The following is a 22293-nucleotide window of genomic DNA, read 5'->3' on the forward strand; positions in this document are numbered from 1 at the left end:
CTGGAGTTTGGATTCTAAGCTAATTTCTAAACTGGTGCATAAGTTTGAGTCAGATATTTTAACTTACATAAATAACTGTCACCAGATATCACATAGCACGTTTAATAAATGTCAAATTTGTATTATAATAATGGTCATTCACCTTGATATTCCATCCTTGGTAGTGGCTCCCTATAATGTTCTATGAAGCAGTTTATTCTAAACTCATAGTTTATTCTAAACAAAGAGTGAAGTTTGTTTCCTCAAAAAAAAGCCACTCATAAAGTTTACTCTACACAAAGGATGGCATAAAAGCTTCATCTCATTCAATTCCTGACAATTTTGAGAGCCTATCTAGGCTCTATGAGAAAGTGGTGTAATTGATTAATGATGTCTGCTATGAGAGTGAGATTGAGAGGTAGCATGGAGATATATATACTTTATTTTTAAACCTTTATCATAGATTAATATTTTTCACCCTATATAGCTCTTGTGGTGACAGGGCAGAACTTAGTGTATCTGTTTTCTCATTACCTTTTAAAATTGTAGTTATGTATTTCGGACTTAATTAAGAATGCACTATTTGCTCACGCCTCAGTAATATACCTCTAGTCTTTATCTTTCTAGACCAGTTACCCTTTTCCATTCGGCAGGGTCACTGAGCCTTAAAAAAATACCAGCTGAAAACTATGAGTATTCTTATCTTCACCCTCAAAATTTGGTATTCAGAGACAAGTTCCCAGATACCTTGAGATCTATTCAGAGACCCCCCTACCCAGAGAGGAACTCTGGCTCCAGACTGAAGAGCCCTTTATTATTTTCCTTTTTTATATATGTTTCAATCATTTAAGCTTGTTTTTCCAAAATCTCTCCCAACCTGTGTTATATTTCTTATGGTGAAGAACTTCACATTCTCATAGAAGTGCTGGGTGGTAATACTTCCAGTTTGATACATGTCACACATTTGCGCCCAGGAGAGCCACAGTGAGAGGAAGTTGGAAGCCCTGGGGATGGAGTGGGGGACTTCTGAGGAACTGCCTATCTTCTGAACACTTCCTTCTACAGATGTCTGCTGCAGCATTACCTCACAACACAGGTTCTGAGTACTGCTTCGGACCCTGAATAGGCCTCTCTGACATCCAATAAGTAGCTCTTCTATTCTGTCCTCAGCACCACTCACCAGGCAAATGGACTTTCGGCATCGTCCTGCTCACATTTACTTGTTTGCTCAAAAACTTTTTATGGTTCTCCATGTCCTAACACAAACATAATAAACTCTTCTTTCCGGCTTTCAAATAAGCAACAAGACAATCTGTTGACAGCGTAGTGTCTTGAAAAGAAACAACAGCAACAAATAAAAATAGGCTGACATCCTACTGGCCATGGGAAATTTATTTACTCTGAGCCTCAATTTACTTCTCTATTAAGTGGGGATGAATGATACCTATTTCATGGATAAACAGATTGTGCATGTAACATGCTTAGCACATTGCCTCACACAAACTTAAGTTAAATAAATAGTAACTATTATTGTTATAATCAATAATAAATGTAATGAGAAATTCCTGGATCTGCTACTTCTGACTGTGTGGTCATGGGCTCATTACTCAACTTCTGTAAGTCTCAGTTTCCTTATCTGAAAAATAAGAATAGGTCCTAAATTATAAGACTGTTGTAAGGATTAGGTGATACAAATTAATGGAAACTGCTCCGTGAATGCTGGGTTCTTCATGTGTTCTTTTGCCTGTCCCCATCCTTGCTCCTCAACCTTTTGTACCAGGAGAGAGTATTCCAGAATGCCTTGTGATCTAAGCAGCCTAGCCCTATCACTGTGCTTGACACTTGCTATAGACACCCTTCTTTCATGATGACACCTCTTTTCCATCTATCAAATTCTCCCCATTCTTAAAAATCCAAGACAAGTACTGTTTCCTCCATGAAATCTTTGCTGACTACTTCATCTGCCACTGACTTCCCCCTTCACTGAGCAAGTACCACATTTCTTCAAGTGCTTGCCACACAGTTTAGCCATTAATTACATTCTGTCTTGTTCACTACAGAGATGCCTTGTATCTCAGGCCGATACAGTCTTGGATATGGAAATCAATGCCATGTTGGTTCGTTTGAAGGTGAGAAAACCTTCCTTTAGAAAAAAAGGAAATTAAGCTCATCTCCTCTTTTTTGTTACAGTTCCTTTTCATGAACAAGGAATGGTTCAAATGACCGTGAAAGACTCTACGAGGTAGGTGACAGAGTCACTGTTATTTCACTGCAGGATTTTACAGCCACGTCTTTCATAAATGAAGTGGAAGTGAGGAGGTCTCTTTATAATGCCATGGATCTTGGGATCTTGTCACTGGTTTAGCCACAGTGCCTAAACCATTTGTACCAGCCTCGAGAGAGATAGAGGTTCTTTAATTGTCATAAAGGAGTGTGCAAGTTAACTCAGCAAATGCTGGCTTGGGGGGAGTTTAATTAAAGCATCCATGTAAATGGTATTCTACTAAAATTCAGCTATTCATGAGGACCTGTTCATAAAATAGTTACAGTCATTATTTTCATATTATCCGTTATTATCATGCTATTTGCTGGACAAGAATGCCTACAGTTTCCAATGTTAGGAGTTTAATTAAAGCATCTGCGTAAATGGTATTCTACTAAAATTCAGCTATTCATGAGGACCTGTTCATAAAGTAGTTACATCCGTGTTTCCATATTGTCCGTTATTATCACGCTATTTGCTGGACAAGAATGCCTATGGTTTCCACTGTTAGGTAGAAAGCATTTTGAGTGTCCCTAATATGAGGAGAGAGACTAGGTCCCAAAGGGGTCCCAACAGCAGCAGGAACATCACCTGGCAACTTAGTAGAACTGCAAGTTTCCAAGCCTCACCCCAGTCACATCACATCAGAAAATCTGGACGTAGGGATCAGAAATCTACGTTTTTGCAAGCCCTTCAAATATTCTGAGGCCCACTCTAGTGTAAGAACCACCGGAACAAACAGTGTGCTTTGGGGGCTTGGGAACTCTGCTTCCCACACTCTAGTCACTCTTGCCTTCTCCGGATAATTCGAACTTGTCGAAAACCAAACGTTCAACACTGTATCCCTCTACCTCCTACTGATTCACACCTAAAATGCTACTTCGGCATAGTTTTTCCCTCTTAGAAGATTAGATGTTTTTGCTACTCACAGAATCATAGAGGCGTGGGGACCACAGAAATCTCTCAGGCAACTCGTTTTGTTGAAGAGGAAAATGACAAGTTAAGGTCAGTGACTCATCCGTGCTCCTACAGCTTGATTAGAACTGTGACAGTACGTGGATTCTCCTGGATCCAAGGTCAGGGCAGTTTCTGGGTAGCTCTGCTGAACATTATAAAATAAAGTGTGAATCTCAAACACGGAGTGAAACAAAAATTATGGCAAACCTCATGCAAACTGAGGGGAGGCAGTAAGTGAAAGGTATCTTCTTCCCGCCTTCCAAGGCTCTCAGCCAGCTCAGTCTAAAACAGAATCTTTATTATTCAGAAACGTGCACTTTCTCGGCCTTAATACAGAGAAGCAATTAAACAAAGGAGAGGCGGGGCCCAGCTCTTCTTACCAAATATGGACCAGGCTAAGGCAAATTCCAGAGCCCATGTAAGATAACTTGGTCTCCTTGGGAGAATTGATATCAACATTGTATTCTTTGATAAATTCCAATTTTGTGCCCACTTGCTGTTATATTTGATGAGGCTAGATATGTTATGGTATATCTGAGCCATATAAAAGTGAACTACATTATAACAGGGTTCCATTCTGTTTGGAAACCCTTTCAAATGACTTGCATTGCAGGCCTATTTGGAGAGAGAGACGCTCGTTTTGGCCTTTGCCATAAGAAAGGAGTTTGTTAGTGTTGCATATGGATGACCACAGGAGACAGCACTTAGAGTTAACCATGCGGTATGAAACCCTCCACCATTATGAGGATTCATGCAGAGTCGCTTCAGTGGTTGCTTGCTCTACCTCTTTCATCACATAATTTTAACTTTTTCCTGAAAGTCGGTGCCTAGCAAAGCTGTATTCCTGAAAGGTTCCCCAATGATTTGCCATCTGTCCAAAGTGAGACATTCTGTCACCTTTATAATGGGCACTTGCGGGCACCTAACACTTACATTCCTACACCTTCTGTAACACAACGCTCTTGAAGAGAGGAGCAGTTCCTCTGCTGCACGCTCTCTCTTCTTCAAAGGTGTGGCCATTACGAGATTATTAGAAATAAAGAGGAAATGCAAATGTTTGCTCTGGAAGGGAAAGGGTCACAATGACCTCCCAGGGGACTATCTAAATCAACACATCTCATCGTTGGTATTTCTCCCCCCCCAACCCCTGACTGCAGATCTCTGCATCAGTGTTTAGAAACTCCCAGTCTCTCCAGAGGGACCAGTTTCAACTCTTGCCAGTCTGCTGCAAGTATACCACAAAGGTACGTGATCTCCAGGCACTTTTCATCCAGAAAAATCGTTCTCTTCAACGATGGATTTCATGAAATTACAAATAGGCACTTGAGAAATACTTGTTGAATGGATGGATGAGAGAATGAATAAAGGATTTCGGAACCCCAACTTGCAAGAAGGATGTAAAAGATTCAGTGAAAGTGGACTAAGTATCTGTCGATGGGGAAATGGCCAGTTAAACTATTGGCCCACCCATTTTATGGAATTCTATACAGTGATAAAAGGAATAGGTAGAGATAACTATACTAACTTACAATGATCTTTAAGTCATATTTTAAGAGGAAAAAAATCAAGATGCAGAAAGAATAAGTTACTGCTTATAAAGCCAACAAGTGAAAACTATAAAGCATATATGTAACTACATAAAAAAAATGTCTGGAAGGATACACATAAATTCAGTAGGAAGGCAGTCAGGATTTGCAGGGGTAATGGCCAAAGGGGAGACCCTTATGTAGGACATTACAATTTTTAACAAAGTGAGTGTATTTCATGTCTTTCTTACCTGATTAAATATAGATTTAAAAAAGTAAATAATATTGAAAGTATTTTTAATGACAAATCAATCAATAATTATATTCTTGGCCATGAGAATGTGAGCCATTAGAAAGCAGAACTATATTATTTTTGTTCTTTTTTGTGCCTTAGGTGCCTACCAGAGAGCCTAGAACATGACAGACATTCAATAAATATTTGTGTAAATGGGTAGTCAGTGAGGGGGAAGTGAGCTGGTATATATAAATATAATTTCCACATAACTGCAGGGTATCATTTTAAGTGCCAGCACTGAATAAAACAAGTTGAAAAAAGTACTTCTTGTTTCTCAGCCAAGTCCAAAAAAATACAGAACATATTTTAACCTCACCTAGGGACTTAAAGTCATTATTTGTGAACATTAGTCCTGTAGTCTCCATTTAGTGATATCCTCAACAAATCTGCGTGACTGGGGATGCCCCAGACTGATACTCTTTTTAAATATTCTTTTTTTTAGTCTACTGTTTTCAGGGGTTTTTTTTTCTTCTGTTTCATATTGCCATCAACTACCATTTTTTGTGGTTATCACTTCACTGCCTCTGATTTTTGTCCCACAATCTCCCTGCGATATCTCATTTAACATCTGCCTGTTATGAAATGGAAAACCTGTGAAGTAAACTCATTTTAAAGTACAGACAAGCAGTTCCTGAGTGGGGGTGAAGGACTGTCCTTTTAGGAAGTATGTATGAGCTCTAGGAAATGCACCATCTGTTTGTCTATTCAGATTCCTCCTTTACTCAATTTCTGGAAGATTGGGTGGGTGAGGTGACTAGGAAAAAAAAATGGCTTTTGGTTAAGTGAACTGTTACTGGATAAAGATATTCATATTTTTACTGCAGCATTCCTGAATGGCTGGAATTTTGGGAAAAAGATCCAGTGGAGATTCTCTTGGATCTGGGGTTTGGTGCTGACGAGCCAGACATCTACACACGAATCCCAGCCAGATTCCTGGATTGTGACTCAGCAGCCAGAGGAATCAACATCCGTGTTTTTCTTGAAGCTCAAAAGCAACGAATGGACATTGAGAACCCTAACTTGTACAGTAAGTGAGGACCACATGGCGTCAGAATCTCAGCAATGGCAATGAGCAGTCAGATGAGCCACAGCATTAGGAGGGGTGGGCCAGGAGATCTGTGCAGTAGCAATCAACCCCAATATCTCAGTGACTTCAAACAGAAACAAGTTTATGTCATGATCACTCTCCATGTCCACTGCGGATTGGTGTATATTTTGGGAGGAAGAAAGATCTGTTCCATGATGTTTTCCTTATCCATGGACTTGGCTCAACTATCTGGAACATCACTGGTTGTAATGACAGGGAAAAGGTGGAAATAGAGAACCATACTTGGGTCTTAAAGCCTCCTGCTCAGAACTTACACATATCAAGTGTGCTCAGATTTCATTGTCCAAAATAAATCATGTGGCCGCACTTAACTCCAAAGGGGTGACAATGTGCAGTCGTACCACATGCCCAGAAGGAAGACAATACTGGTGAACAGCACTAATACATACCATAGCCACATACCCAGAGGTCAGAGAAACCGGGATCTGGCAAGGCTTATCATGAGTCACTAAGTGACACCTTAATTTTCTCATCTGTGAGGCTTAGAACACTGCTTATTTCCACCCCAAGCTGTAATTGGTAGTTATAAATCTGTCATATCTTCAGATTTGTGGATTAACTGTGCTTAAATCTTATAGTTATCATGCATGCTGCAATTTTTCTCCAACCGATGGTCAATGGAATACTTTTCTCTAGGACACTACTGAGGATATTCTTGGAGTATGTGTACTGTGCTCAAATAATTTGAGAGAAAGATGGCTTACAGTTAAACAGGTTTATTTGCTGCAGGATTTGTTTAATATGCTGAGGTGCACTCTCAGTCTTCTAGAGGGGATGCAGTGCAGCGTTTTCAAAATCATTTCAGTACAGAACCTCTCTTAGCATTAAAGAACATCTCCTCCGTGGAATAGAGTTTGCAGAATTCTGGACTGGGGAACATGCCAAAATTCTGTTAAATAAATTCTTCTAAATAAATAAATTCACTGAAAAGAAAGTCAAGTGAGATGAAGTGTTTCTCTCAAATAAATATCAGGAACAGAGGTTTTACTTAGATTTTTCATTTCAGTTTCTGTTTCCCCTGCTTTCATATGGGTGAAATGGGTCTCAGAAATCTCAGCAATGACATTTTTTAAAAAGAGTATGCAAAACTGAAGGTGTTGCAATGTAATGTTTCTTTACCTTTAGAAGAAATTAATACCGTTCTTTGTTGTCTCCTCCTCCAAGCCCCACAGAGATGCAAAATCTTTGATCAATTATTTATTTGGGGAGAATAATAACACTTACCAATATTTGAGGAGTGATTGAGCAGATCTGTGAAGTAAACATTTCACAGATGAAATTGACACATGGATTATAGGGAAACCAGGAGTTGGCCCCTGATCCTGTGACTGCTGGCCCCCTCTTATTTCCACCACTTAGAACTGTGCTAATAGAGCACGGTAACTATTCTGACTCAACACTTACAGTACACTTTCAACTCGAGAAAACTGAGAAAGTCAAATGTAAAACAAGCAATAGTAAAATTAGTTGGTTGTCCCATAGGCAGAATGGAAAAGTATGTCTCCTTCAAAGTCAGTACAAAACGTTCCAGGGGCTTCCCTGGTGGCGCAGTGGTTGGGAGTCTGCCTGCCGATGCAGGGGACACGGGTTCGTGCCCGGGTCCGGGGGGATCCCACATGCCACGGAGCAGCTGGGCCCGTGAGCCATGGCCGCTGGGCCTGCGCGTCCGGAGCCTGTGCTCTGCAACGGGAGAGGCCACAACAGTGAGAGGCCCGCGTACCGCAAAAAAAAAAAAAAAAAAAAAAAAGTTCCAACTTGAAGGGATGAGAATCAGTTGGTTCATTTTCAGTGTACCTCAAAGCGAAACAAACAAACGAAACCCCCCATCCAACACTTCACACTATTATGTTCTCTGAATTGCCTGAACCAATTGAATTGATAGGTTTTGTATTAGTCTAAGTATAAAAATCTGCTATAGAAAGGATACTAAGACAGTCGTAAAAGTGGAATTATGATTCAGTCATGCTCTTGAGCTTACAACTAAATTTAAGGGGGAAGCGTAATCAGAATATTTCTGAAAACATCTGGAACCCAAGAGTTCCTCTAGGTCTTGACAGAATATCACAGTCCTCCATAAGACGCCCATCACATTTTTTTGTAGTAGAATTATGAATGGTCAATATCTTCCACTTTCAGGTGAAGGAGACAGGTAGGCACAATGATTTGCTCATGGAGGAGTCTGTAGCATTGCTATGATGATGCAAACAACAGAACAGAGGACAGCATCCTTCCACACCGATGGGCCTTTGGCCGTTGATGAGCTATGCAACCCTTCATGCTATAACTGGGGTTGAGAGAAGGCTGTGTAATAAAAACAAAATTTTCTGTTTCCATTACTGTAGTTTTACTGTCTGGAGATACCAAAAATATGTTTTACAATTTTTTCAAAGTGGCAATGCATCCACAAAATAGCCCTTGCTACATTAGATCTCTCCCACATACTAATTAAGCCAATTCTTGCATATTGCCCGAATGAGTGAGGCCAGGTGGTTCAGAAGGACTTACAAGTTGAGGAGCCGGTTTGTTTGGAAAGGTAAATGGGTTATCACATTAATGACTATCTTCTCTTGGAAGACTGAAGACAATACATTCCCTTCCTGAGTTGTGCACATTTATTTTAACTGATATTTATGTAGCATTGTGCTTTTCACAACAGATGTGAAAGATATGTAAGACTGGTGTTATTATCTCATTCTCCAGATGAAGAAACTGGCCATTTACTGTGTGCCAGGCACAGGATTAAGCACCATGAATCTATTAATTCATTTACTTCGTGGTCACACTTTCAGTGAGTGGTTGATCTGAGATTTGGATGCAGGCCTTCTGATACCGTATGTCATGATCTTTCCACACTCTCAGGTGAAGGGTATAGATGGATATGATGGAGGTGATGATGAGGATGGTGACTGCCTCAAGCTATGGAAGAATCTCCAAGCTCAATTCATATGAAAGAGCTGGGTTCACTCTTTGACATTTACTTTAACACATGACATTAATCTCAAGATTCATCCTTGCCTATAGTTTTTATAGATTAACACATAAAAACTATATGAATCTATATAGTCATGCATATTCAACTAAATATAAAAGGCATTCTCTTTCCCTATAATACAGTGATACCTTGTTATGTAGGGGAATCTCCTCCATAATAATCAATGGCACACACTAAGGAAAACTTGAGTTTCAGAAACTTAAAGTCCTTTCCATCTTGAAAATCACGTGTTAACAAATCTCTTCAGTTTTTACTACATGAATGCAGTTTCGTTGAAACTAAAAACTGTGTGTTCCTTGTATCGTTCAGGCTGTTTCTAACAGCTGGAAATATTGGATCATGTGGCCAGTGCTTTCTCATCTTTGCTGAATGATGTCAACATTGACAGATGTCAACATCTGTCAACAGAACAAAGCTGAAGAGGAAGATGAAGGAAAAAGTGCGCAAAGAACCTCAGTGAGTGAAGCCAAAGAGCATCGAAGAAGAACGGGTGAACTTTTTAGGAAAGGTTCAAAGCAGAACACTAGAAGGGATTATAGCCTGGGAGCATCACAGTCATTGAAGATGAGAAACAAATTTTCCATCATCTCTGCAGAAGCAGGGTGTGGAGCAGAGTTGCCATGACAAACAAACATGACCAAAGTCATTTGTCTCTTTCAGCAGAGCACTGGTCTCTTCAAGCCTGTGATGACTTGACACCTTGTGATCCTCCCCAAGCTCTTCTGAGCAAGCAGTGTCCTCACGCATCCATGCTGGCCAAGCAGCCTCCTCCTTCCTGTGTGTCTGAGGGGTTAGTCAAGGACAGAACTCAAAAGGAGAACTCACTTCAGACTACAAACTCAAGAGCTTGTCTTGTCTTGCAGGCAAAGCACCAGACTCCTTCGAAATGGAAGAGGTCAGTGTACTCAACTTCTAAGGGAAGTAACTCCCACCAAGGCATCTTTTACCTTCCACCCCTCATTTAACCCCTTCACCTTTCAGCCCTTCAGCATTACATTTTATCATTCCAAACTTCTGTTTAATCTAGGACATTTAAGGTCATTCTGGTTACTTCAGTCAGAACTAAACTAGTATGAAGCCAGCCTTTGCTTTCTCCCATTTCTTTTCCTTTTTTTGCTCACAACTGAATCCACAGGTTATTTTTCACTTTGCTTTGCTTTTCCTCAGTGTTTTATTATGCATCTCAGTATACTTTCATCTACCCTCTAACTTTTCATGTTTCACCTTCTTTGAGGGTCAGTTCAACTACTTCCCACTAAGTGAAGCTAGCGCACCACTCTTCCTCTGTATTCTCGTAGCCTTGGCAGGGAGAGCTTGTTACAGTAAAGATTGTGTGTGTGTGTGTTGATAACCCCTCCTCCGCTGGACTGTCAGCTCTTTGAGGATTAGATTTTATCCTCAAGGGAATATGTCTTGGGGATATTTCCCTTGCAACACCTAATGCAGGGCCTTGGACAAAAAAAGTAGGGACTTTGGGATTTAGTGATACTCACATAGCTTGACCTCCATTTCACACATATTCTTTGCCTCTTCATCCCACCTTCATTCACACATGCTAATTTTCATTGTCATTTAGATGGCACACCCAACTGTACTTCAAAGTTTTTTTAAAAAATATATACACATTTTCACTCATCTCTTTATTCTTTAATTACAGAGAAAGTACAGAAGAGCAAGGCTTTTTCCCCCTTTTCATGTAAATTGTTTAGAAGTTGGGTAGGATATTTATATGCCAATCCCAAGGTCAGGCCACTCTCTTTCGAGCCCTCTACAGGTGAGACACTCTACATGTGAGCCCACTACATGTGAGACACTCTACATGTGAGCCCACTACATGTGAGGCTCTGGGACACAGCCTCTGCCCTCAAGGGAAATACAGTGTAATGGCAGGGATAAGCACAAAAACCAATAACATGGTAGGGAGAGTGACAGCTCTGCTGATGAACTTTCATGTCACTAAAGAGACAAGTTTGGATATCTGGGGAGTAAGAAAAGGGGTTCTTAATCAGCCAGGGGGCTGAGACAATCAAGGAAATCGTAGGATGTTAAAGCTTAACAATAACTTTAAAAGAAGTCTAAGAATGCCTATTGGTAGGTCTCCCCATCCCACAGATAAAAATTGCCTCAAAATATATAGCTGTTAATGATCCTAATATCTATGTGTATATGTTTTTGTATGCATATGTCATGTCAAAAATTATTTTAAGAACCTTAAAATATTAATCTGACTTTAAAACAATAGCATAAAATGAATAAAAATTATAAATGGAGAAAAAACAGAGCTTTGGTCAAGTGCCGTGATTTGAATACAATCGCAGGTGGCACTAAAAAAGAGTATTTTCTTTTATTCAATCTTGTAAAAATTATTTAATTACCAAACTAATAGTTAAATTACTATAAAGACAATCTGCAAATCATTATTCAGTCTGCTGTCTATTTCCTAGGATCCAAACAGGAAATTCACCAAACTCCAGCCTGTTGACAAGCCTCATTAGACTCCACGGTCCCCTTACTAAGCTTCTTCTGCATCAAACTATACTGACTTAGAGGAGAACAAAGTTCCTTGTATGTCATCTATATGTGAGAGTACAGGGAGAGATAAATATCATCATATTCAACATAAAGAACTAGGAAAAGAATGCTAGTCCTTGCATGGCAAACTTTCAAATATTCTTATATGACAGTTATTCAAGGAAAAGCAATACGTATTAGTATATATAGGTGTGGTAAGGGAGAACACACTCAGACACCAAAAATAAAAAAAAAATAAAAACCTCACATTTTGTGGCACATAGTGGGAACTTGGTAAATATTCATAAACGAGTAAATTAATATTGGAAGTATTTGACAATATTAATTTAGTCTGTGAGTGGCTTCCATATAAAAACAAAATATTCTGTTGAACTTTGAAGCCAACTTTGTTTGTGGTGTTTCTTTAGTATTTGCCCAGATTTGTGTAAGAGACTATATGTATATATAAGGCAGAGAGAGCCTTCAAAATGATATTAAAAAACTCACTATTTGAATTTTGTTTTCTTTTTTTAAATAAATTTATTTACTTATGTATTTATTTTTGACTGCATTGGGTCTTTGTTGCTGCACGCGGACTTTCTCTAGTTGCAGCGAGCGGGGGCTGCTCTTCATTGTGGGTGCGGGCTTCTCATTGTGGTGGCTTCTCTTGTTGCGGAGCACGGGCTCTAGGCGCGGGGGCCTCAGTAGTTGTGGCTCGCGGGCTCTAGAGCGCAGGCTCAGTAGTTGTGGCGCACGGGCTTAGTTGCTTCGCGGCATGTGGGATCTTCCCAGATGAGATCTCGAACCCATTTCCCCAGAATTGGCAGGCAGATTCTTAACCACTGCACCACCAGGGAAGTCCCGAATTTTGTTTTCTTAAAAATGTATATTTAAAATATTAAATCTTCATCACACAGACTGGGAGAAAAATATTTCTTTCACTCAATACCAATGTATGAGTAAATGAAACTTGGGTAGGTTGTAGCTTAAACAGGAGCTAATGCCAGATTTAATAGTCATTTTTTAATGGCAAATTTAAAAATACAAGAAATGAAAACTATGTGTGAAATTGGCAGATTTTCATGGCAGTTAAAACATAAACCAATGTACTTAAATATCTACCTATCAGAATTTCAACTCTGGCCAAATTCTGCCTCCAGATCACTCTATGATGCCTTCCCTAAAGTCCTACTAAAGGCTAAATATGGTAATATTTGGCTCACTTCTCAAAATTATGATTCCAACCAAGTTGTACATAGATTTTTAATGCAAAAATCAACATTTTTGTGTTTAATTTTACTGAGTTAAACTGAGTCTGTTCCTTTCTTTTTTTTAATTCCCAAATATATTATGAGAATTTAATACTTATGAAACTTCTGTAATTGTAGACTCTCTTAGGATGCTTCTTTGTATCTACAATATGACATCTTTAACCTTCCCTCTCGCTTACATACAAGGATCCTGCTCTCTGGAACTCCTATGTAAGAATGCTACCCATATTATTAAACAATGCCAGTCAGCATCTTGTTTAGGTGAGAAATGTTTCAAACGTTATAATTATTTCTTTTTTTTATTATTATTAATAAGTTGGGCCCAGGTGGAATAACCCAGGAATACACCTGGTTTCCATTTTACATTATTGGGAATGTTTTGTTTCTGTTCTTTTTTTTTTAATAGATGAATAGGTACTTTACATTGCGCAAAGTGGATTTTTCTCCAGGATAATGGTCACAGAGAAAAAATTTACTTAGTATACTGAAAAATTTATATGGTGCACACTGGTTTGAGTTACAAAACAAGTAAAAATAATGTTAAGAAGTATGTCTAATCAGTTACAAGTATAAAGTACCTTCTGTGAAAAAAGAGATGAAGGATTAAAAAGAGGGAATAAATATTTCTTTTTACATTGCTGAGCTATATCCTCATAGTCCTCTGTTTATTCCTGGGTTAAAGGTAATTTGGGGCCATATGTACCACAATGTTTAAAATGTTTTCATCCTTTGATTCAGCCTTCAATATTCAGACATGAATCCCAAATAAATAATATGACATGTAGAAATAGATTTATGTACAAAGATACTCATCTCAGCATGATTTCTATTTGCAAAATTTAGAAAACTTTCCAACGTTAGGAGAATCATTAAGTAAATTAATGTACCTTCAAAATATGGCCTATTGTGCACTCATTGAAGATGGTGTTTTCAAAGAAATTTTATGATGTGGGGAAAAAAGGTCCCTCCAAATTTTGAGTGAAAATTTGACTACGCTACTATATCCAGAATTAATGTATTAAAAGAAAACCTGCAAAGACATACTCCAAAATAATAACAGTAACCAATTTCTTACCTTCTTTAACTTTTTATATTTATCAAGTTTCTATAGAAAGCTGTTATTATTTTTAAAGAAATAATTATTTTGTTTTAACAATAATTTTATTGGCATTAATAGGGTAATATTCATTAATTCTTAAAAGAATTTTTAAAATAAATTCTACTCTCTCAATTTGAAAATCAAATTTTCTTTGAGCTTTCTAAGCTTTATATAGCAACTGAGTTATGAAATTTCCTGAATTGCTCTCCACAAATTTACCAAGTTGTAAATAAATCCCTTAGAGAGCTAAAATTAAGTATGGGAAATAAATTGCTTGCTCCAAATATAGTTAAAACTCTTTAGGAACAAAAGAAATATTTCTAGGTCAATAGTAATAATATTATTTAAGTTTAGTTCAAATGCCACATTTTCCAGGCAGGGCCTCTATTCCTTCCACCCAGAAGTGATCTTTCCCTTTCCCTCTTCTTAACTCCCTTAGTTCTTTGAATCTTTGTTATGAGTGCCTTGTACATACCACCTGCCTGCCACAGACTGTTAGCTCTCTTGAGTTCAGAAATCATGTTTAATCCTCTTGGCAGCAGCCAGTAGGTATTCATTATATGTTGATTAAATAAATGAAGTGAATTTATTATGAAAGCGTTTCTAATGAGACTGATGCATTTTGGTGTCTCAGGTCCAGAGCTTTGAAGAAGAGGCTGGTAATCCTCTTGACATGACCTCAGGAACTGTAGGTAAGAATTCATCAAGGTGTACAATTTCATCAATGGTCTTTCACAAAGAAAATGTCAATAACTAGTGCTCATTTTCTTAATATGTAGAACTTAAATTATCTTCAACAGTTGCTATACCTACTATTACTACTACTTCGACCTACTATTATTAAACACCTGCTAGCAATGCATATGTACATGTAAATTTCAAAATACTTACTACAGAAATGTCCAGTATCCCTGGGGCTAATGTAGTATGTGTTATTGTCTAACAAAAACTCTATATGGCCCAAATAGGCTAATGAAATGGATTTTACACAGACCTGGGACTAACTGAGTGAATACTTCCTTACTCCTACTGCAAACTGCTTGCTGTTGCACAAGTCATATTTTACTGGACCTCAGTTTTTCCGTCTGTAATAAAGAGATAAGTACAGATAATTTTGAAGTTCTCTGCTGGCACTTATAGTCTACATTAAGTGATTCTATGACCATCATATTAATCTCACAGTGGAAACAAATTGCCTAGATGTAACATTCTAAATCTTCTCTTAAACTGGTGTTATATTACCCTAGAACACAGAGAAGGAAGTCTTTCTCCACTACTGGTTCTTACGCTGCCATTCAGCCATCATTGTGATTCAGCATTTCCATGATCCTATAAAAGGGCTAAAAGTAGGGGTTAGTGAAGCAAAATAAAGCAGATGAAGCTTGTGTGTTTCCTAGAAGAAAATATGCAAATTTAAAATTTAATTTAGTGTGGTGTCAAACACATTTTTTTCATTACAAAGTGTATGTATGGGCCTCATTTTGCTAAACGCTGTTTAGAAATTATGCATTAGTAATTATAGGGTCCTGCTGATTACATAAATTGTTATCCTGCTCTTCGAAGTAATTACCACTAACCTGCACTGAGGTTTATAAGACAAAAATAAGCATCTGTTTTCCATCTAATTGAACGCTTCTCAGTGAAGCTGGAGGTCCCCTTGCCAATAGGAATTGCCTTCCTTGACATTCAATTAAGAGGTCTGCTGATACTATGTAAGTCTCCCCAGTCATTCCAAAAAATCATTTGGGAAGTTAGGCAAAAGCACTAATTTACATTTAATCTCAAACTCATAGAACAAATTAAGATGGGTAAAGGTTAGCCTAATGGAGAAAATCTGAATTATAGTAAAGCAAAGTGATTTTATTACTTTCAAAAACAGTGTTGTTAACCCAAGAAAAAATAGGACTAAGAAAAAATAAGTAAAACTAGTTTGATTAATAGGGAAAGGGAAAACTATTACTTTGATTGATATATATGAATGGATTACATATATATGAATTATATACGTACATATTAAGTATATACACATATGAATGAATGAATGTTTACACAAAGTTCAAAAGATGACTTTACTCAAAAGAGGAAAGCACATGGACTGTTTGACCAATAGGATATGGCAGAAATGATGTTGTGCCACTTTCAAGCTTATCCTTTAACCCACCTGGCTGCTTCCTGTTTCTTGAGATACCTGCTCTTGGAATATTCCTTCTGGGAACCTAGCCCTAGCTCATTCTGTGTGAAAAGTGCAACACGTGGGTATGCCACATGTGATCACTCTGGTGGGACAGCCTTGAATGAGCTCACCTGTGAATAAACCATCTTAGTTACCCAGTTCGGTCAAACTTTCAAATGACTCCAACCCAGATGCCATCAGACTGCAACTGCCTGAGAGAATCCAAGCAACAACCACATAGCTAAGCTGAATCAATCCACAGAACCATGGAAGTAATAATGAATTGTAGTTTTAAGCCACATATATACATACAAATAGATGAAGGCATGTGATGAACACTTCAAATACCTTTAAAACTTAAAGATATTTTAAAGACTATTTCATTTACTCAAGCACAATACTCTGAATATTAGCAGAAAATGTGTATTTAAGCATTTCCCTAAATGAATTTGAGCAAAATTTCTTCTTATGAAAGGGGGACCCAAGGCCATAAATGTACCATCCTCCCTTTATCACTGAAAAATTATCACTGGAATGACGAGGGCATATAAATATAAGAAGGAAACATATAACAATTCTCATCTCACTGAAAATATTCATTTCTGAGGATTCTAAATGATTCTTTGTAGTCATTCTTTTATTGGTGGGCATTTCTTGGAAGAGCCTCTAACTGTGAACTGCTAGATACTGTGGTAATTTTTCTGTGTTTGCTGATATTATAGTGACAGGAAAGGTATGCCTTGACTAATCTGAGAGTTAACTTACATTCATTTGGAAATTATGACCATAACTCGTTAGTATAGTTCTACAGTGCACTTACAATGCTACAGGAAGCTCTTCAGACTAATGATAGTGAACTGTGATGTTTATACCATACATAAATGTAATACATATGACATTTTCAGCATGGAGGAAGGGGAGGTTGGTAAATGGATCAATATAGCTCAAAGTTTTTACATCTTATGTGAAATGGCACAATATTAAAGTACACCACGAGGGACTTCCCTGGTGGCACAGTGGTTAAGAATCCACCTGCCAATGCAGGGGGCACAGGTTCGATCCCTGGTCCAGGAAGATCCCACATGCCGCAGAGCAACTAAGCCCGTGAACCACAACTACTGAGCTTGCGCTCTAGAGCCCGTGAGCCACAACTACTGAGCTTGCGTGCCACAACTACTGAAGCCCGCGCACCTAGAGCCCGTGCTCCGCAACAAGAGAAGCCCCCACTCGCCGCAACTAGAGAAAGCCCATGTGCAGCAATGAAGACCCAATGCAGCCAAAAAATAAAAATAAAAATAAATAAATAAAACTAAAAATAGAAAATAAAGTACACTGTGAAATTTTGAGGATTTAAAGCAACCATTAAAAAACCAATAGATAGCTAGTGGGAAGCAGCCGCATAGCACAGGGAGATCAGCTCAGTGCTCTGTGACCACCTAGAGAGGTGGGATAGGGAGGGTGGGAGGGACACGCAAGAGGGAGGAGATATGGGGATATATGTATATGTATAGCTGATTCACTTTGTTATAAAGCAAAAACTAACACACCATTGTAAAGCAATTATACTCCAATAAAGATGTTAAAAAAAAAATGGGCAGAAGAGCTAAATAGACATTTCTCCAAAGAAGACATACAGATGGCCAAGAGGCACATGAAAAGCTGCTCAACATCACTAATGAGTAGAGAAATGAAAATCAAAACTACAGTGAGGTATCACCTCACACCAATTAGGATGGGCATCATTAGAAAATCTACAAACAACAAATGCTGGAGAGGGTGTGGAGAAAAGGGAACCCTCTTGCACTGTTGGTGGGAATGTAAATTTACACAGCCACTATGGAGAACAGTATGGAGGTTCCTTAAGAAACTAAAAATAGAATTACATATGATCCAGTAATCCACTACTGGGCATATATCCAGAGAAAACTGTAATTCAAAAAGACACATGCACCCCAATGTTCACTGCAGCGCTATTTACAATAGCCAGGTCATGGAAGCAACCTCAATGCCCATCGACAGACAAATGGATAAAGAAGATGTGGTACATATATACAATGGAATATTACTCAGCCATAAAAAGGAACGAAACTGGGTCATTTGTAGAGATGTGGATGGATCTAGAGACTGTCATACTGAGTGAAGTAAGTCAGAAAGAGAAAAATAAAAATCAGATATTAATGCATATATGTGGAATCTAGAAAAGTAGTACAGATGAACCAGTTTGCAAGGTAGGAATAGATACATAGATATAGAGAACAAACGTATGGACACCAAGGGGGGAAAGCAGGGGGGGGTGGGGGGGGGTTGGTGGGATGACTTGGGAGATAGGAATTGACATGTATACACTGATGTGTATAAAATAGATAACTAATAAGAACCTGCTGTATGAATAAAAAAGTAAAAAAATCACAGAGGTGATTTTTTCTATCAGCAAAAAGCTGATAGAAAAATTAAATTATAATTCGAAAAAGTACAATGAAGGCAGTAAGTGACAGATTGAATACTGCAGAAAAATAACTGAATTTTAAAAGTAGGAGACATGTGTGAGAAATTATTTAAGAATCAAATAGAAAAATGAAATGGATATAATAAACAAAATGTCAAGGAAGACAGATCCAAGGAGTATATTACATAGTCCTAACAGGTGGTTAGAGTTGGACTCTTCCCGTCCTAGTTTTGACTGAGGTTCTAAAAAAGATACCAGATACAAAGTCAACATGTGACAAATCTGTATATGCAACTTTTCTAAGGAAATTGTAGGACTCAGTTCCACAACTCTTGAGCTCATTGTGTATTTAAAGAGGGGACAAGTTGCAGAGAGAAAGAAAAGACTGGTGAAGATATTTAATTGAGGAACAGTAATGCCCTGTTGTGTGCCCTTCTACCATTTGGAGGAGGACTGAGGATGCTACTTTGAGACCCAAGCAGTAAGGGGCATTTAAAGGAGACCACTCACAGAGCAATTTCATTATATTTAACAAGGACAGTCACAGTGTAACAGGTACTTCACATGTTCTGGGTACTTCACATGCATTACACCTTTTAATCCTCAAAATAAACCACTGAGTTAGGCACTATCATTATTTCTAATTATTAGATGAAGAAACTGAAGCACAGAGAGGTTTAAGTAACTTTCCATGGCCTCACAGATAGTAGAAAGTGGTTCCAGGTTTCAAATTCAGGTCATCTAGCACCAGAGTCTGTACTCTTAAATACCATACCATACAACTTTGAAATGACTCCTCTGCAGTTGGAAGACATGTGGTTGCTGAATGAGAAAAATAATGCAGGCTGTGAAATGGATTGTGACTCCAGGCCGAGAACTGCTCAAGAACAAGTCAAGAGGACAAGGGAAGAGTTGACCACTGTATTTCATCAATTATAAGGAACAATTTTTCCTTGAAATCAAGATACATCTTACAATTGATGGCAGGTCATAATTTAATTGGCAGAGGGTTTTTTCCTTTTTTAGTGGTACATAAATAATAGAAATCTTAAAATTAATGGTATCTAATACCATTTGATGGCAATGGGCATAAAGAAAAGGAAATGCCACCTGACCAAACTACAGACTCTGCATTGAATCATATTTACACAGCTATAACAATGTAAATGCTGTTGATTGGTTTTCAGCTTCGAGAATCAACAAATGGGCAAACACAGAGACTTAATTCTGGTCACATAAACATTTTGAAGGTAGAATTATAGCTGTTGGGATGTGGTAGATGAAAAGTTGGAAGAAAGGTGGAGGAAAGAACAGGGACTTTCATCCAAAAAGAAAACAGATGGCACCCAACCTGGGTGACTGAGAAGTAGTTTCCATAAACTTACGAGCAAGCTTAAACCCAGCAATGAATGGTGCCAAATCCTAGGTTTGGAAATATTAGGGAGAGATTACCACTCTTAGGACTGCAGGGACAGGGGAAGGAGTAGTGGCTGAAACCGGGGGATGAACAGCTGTACGGAAAGCTGTGGCTTTTTGTAGAGTGAGGCAGCCAAGCTGTGGATGACCCAGCAGGGAGGCAGGTGGGAAAATAAATACTCCAAACTCCCTCTCTCGCTATCCTCCAATCTCCAATGGCCAAACCCAGAGATCAAGGAAGCTCATTGATATGGTCAATAAGGGACACATAGAGTAGAGAAGAAAGGAGACTAGATCTGGAGGAGCAAACAGAAAACATTCAGTACAGTACACTAATGTCTTTACCTTAGATAGAAGGTTGGCAAGATAATGATTAAAGCTGATAGACTGCAAAAGTAAGAAATGTTCAGATAGACGATAGATAATAGATAGATAGATAGAAATACAAGGACAAAGGGAGTGCAGTAGCAGTGTAAATTAGCTAAATCTTACCTTTTATAAATAAATATTGCAACAAAAATAGTTTTTATTAAGTCTAGGTACATGAAGGAAATGAAAACACCTAAATATCACAGTAAAATGTATGAGATACAATGATAAGGTGGGGAAAGGGGTAATCCACAAATTTCCAGACAGAAAAGTACAGATTACTTACAAGTGAAAACGTTCCAACATGTCATTAGGAACACTAAATGGCAGATGGGAGGAAACTGATGTACACATAATTTAGAAGTGGGAAAATGTGAACCAATGATTTTATACCCATTCATATTTTTTCTATATGCAAGGGCAGCTTAAAGTCATTCTCAAAGGAAGATTCATGAAGTATTCCCTTCACTGCCCTTCTAGGACAATGTCCTGACTGATTAAGATGTTACTCAAAATAACATAGTCCTGGGAATTCCCTGGCAGTCCAGTGGTAGGACTCCAAGCTGTCACTGCCTAGGTTCAATCCCTGGTCAGGGAACTAAGATCCTGCAAGAAAAAAAAGTACTCTAGGGGCTTCCCTGGTGGCGCAGTGGTTGAGAGTCCGCCTGCCGACGCAAGAGACACGGGTTCGTGCCCCGGTCCGGGAGGATCCCACATGCCGCGGAGCGGCTGGGCCCGTGAGCCATGGCTGCTGAGCCTGCGCATCCAGAGCCTGTTGCTCCGCAACAGGAGAGGCCACAACAGTGAGAGGCCCGCGTACAGCAAAAAAAAAAAAAAGATAGACAACTAAATGCAAAAAAAGAAAAAAAGCAAGTTACAAAAGGGCTAGAAGTAAATATAGATGAATATTTATATCATTTGAAATAGAGAATGATTTTAAAAGCTTTACTTAAAATACAACAAATTAATAGATTTTTTACTACCTAAAATTGAAAACCTGCATGTGAAAACAACCATAAAAAATGAAAAGGTAAATGACAAACTGGAAGTATATTTTCATCATAAAGAAGACAGGATTATTATTTTTTACTACATAAAATTTATTGCATATCAAACATCTAACAAGAGCAATAGTGTTTTCCCATAAATTTAAAGAGGGACCATCATCAGTAAAATCACTTAAAACCTATCCATTAACAGTTCAAAAAACATTTAATAATCTCAAAATATGCAGAAAAGAAAGTAACAAAATGCAAAAGTAATTAATGGTTAAATATCAAAACAAAGAAATAAAAACTCTTTGCAATGGAAGGGAAGCTTCTTAATCTAAGGGCATCTATCAAATCTTGACAGCAAATATCAATCTTAGCAAAGAAACCTTAAAGAAATTCCATTAAGCCAGGAACAAAACTTGCTAACATTGCTTTTATTCAACATTGAGCTAAAGGTCAAAGCAGAATGACAACACCATGAAAGTAAGAAGTGTATAAACTTAAAAACTGTTCACCTTTGCAGGCAAGGTGACTGTCTACATAGAAATCTCAAGAGAATTGATAGACATATTAGTAGAATAATAAGGTTTAGCAAGCTTGTTGAATTCTAGAGCAAAATGCAAAAATCAGTATTATTTCCATGCATCAGCAATAACCAAACGAAGACATTAATGGGGAAAAAAAAAGGATTTCTTTCAGAATTTCAACAAAAACAATAAACCTATAAAAGTACCTTGGAATATATCTAAATGAAGACAGTATATTTACTGAAAATTAAATTTTCACCAATTAATCTAGAAGTGCAACACAACTTCAGTAAAAATTCTGATAGGAAAATAGTAAAAAGGCAAATGACTAAACAGAAATGGACAAAACATAAAAATATACAATTCACA

At 38.1% G+C, this 22293-nt stretch overlaps 1 protein-coding gene across 1 annotated transcript in view; it reads left to right on the plus strand.

The window, feature by feature from the left end:
• ITPRID1 (ITPR interacting domain containing 1) overlaps positions 1 to 22293 on the plus strand; it is a 104987-nt gene that overhangs the window by 54951 nt on the left and 27743 nt on the right. Inside the window, 9 exon segments of the mRNA XM_082632438.1 lie at positions 2170 to 2221; positions 4357 to 4443; positions 5845 to 6047; positions 9430 to 9437; positions 9441 to 9503; positions 9505 to 9739; positions 9742 to 9951; positions 9954 to 10015; positions 14636 to 14693. Of these exon segments, the coding sequence (XP_082488564.1) occupies positions 2170 to 2221; positions 4357 to 4443; positions 5845 to 6047; positions 9430 to 9437; positions 9441 to 9503; positions 9505 to 9739; positions 9742 to 9951; positions 9954 to 10015; positions 14636 to 14693 (978 nt within the window).

This window comes from Mesoplodon mirus, assembly GCF_964341445.2.
Source record: "Mesoplodon mirus genome assembly, chromosome: 9".
NCBI classification, from domain to species: domain Eukaryota; kingdom Metazoa; phylum Chordata; class Mammalia; order Artiodactyla; family Ziphiidae; genus Mesoplodon; species Mesoplodon mirus.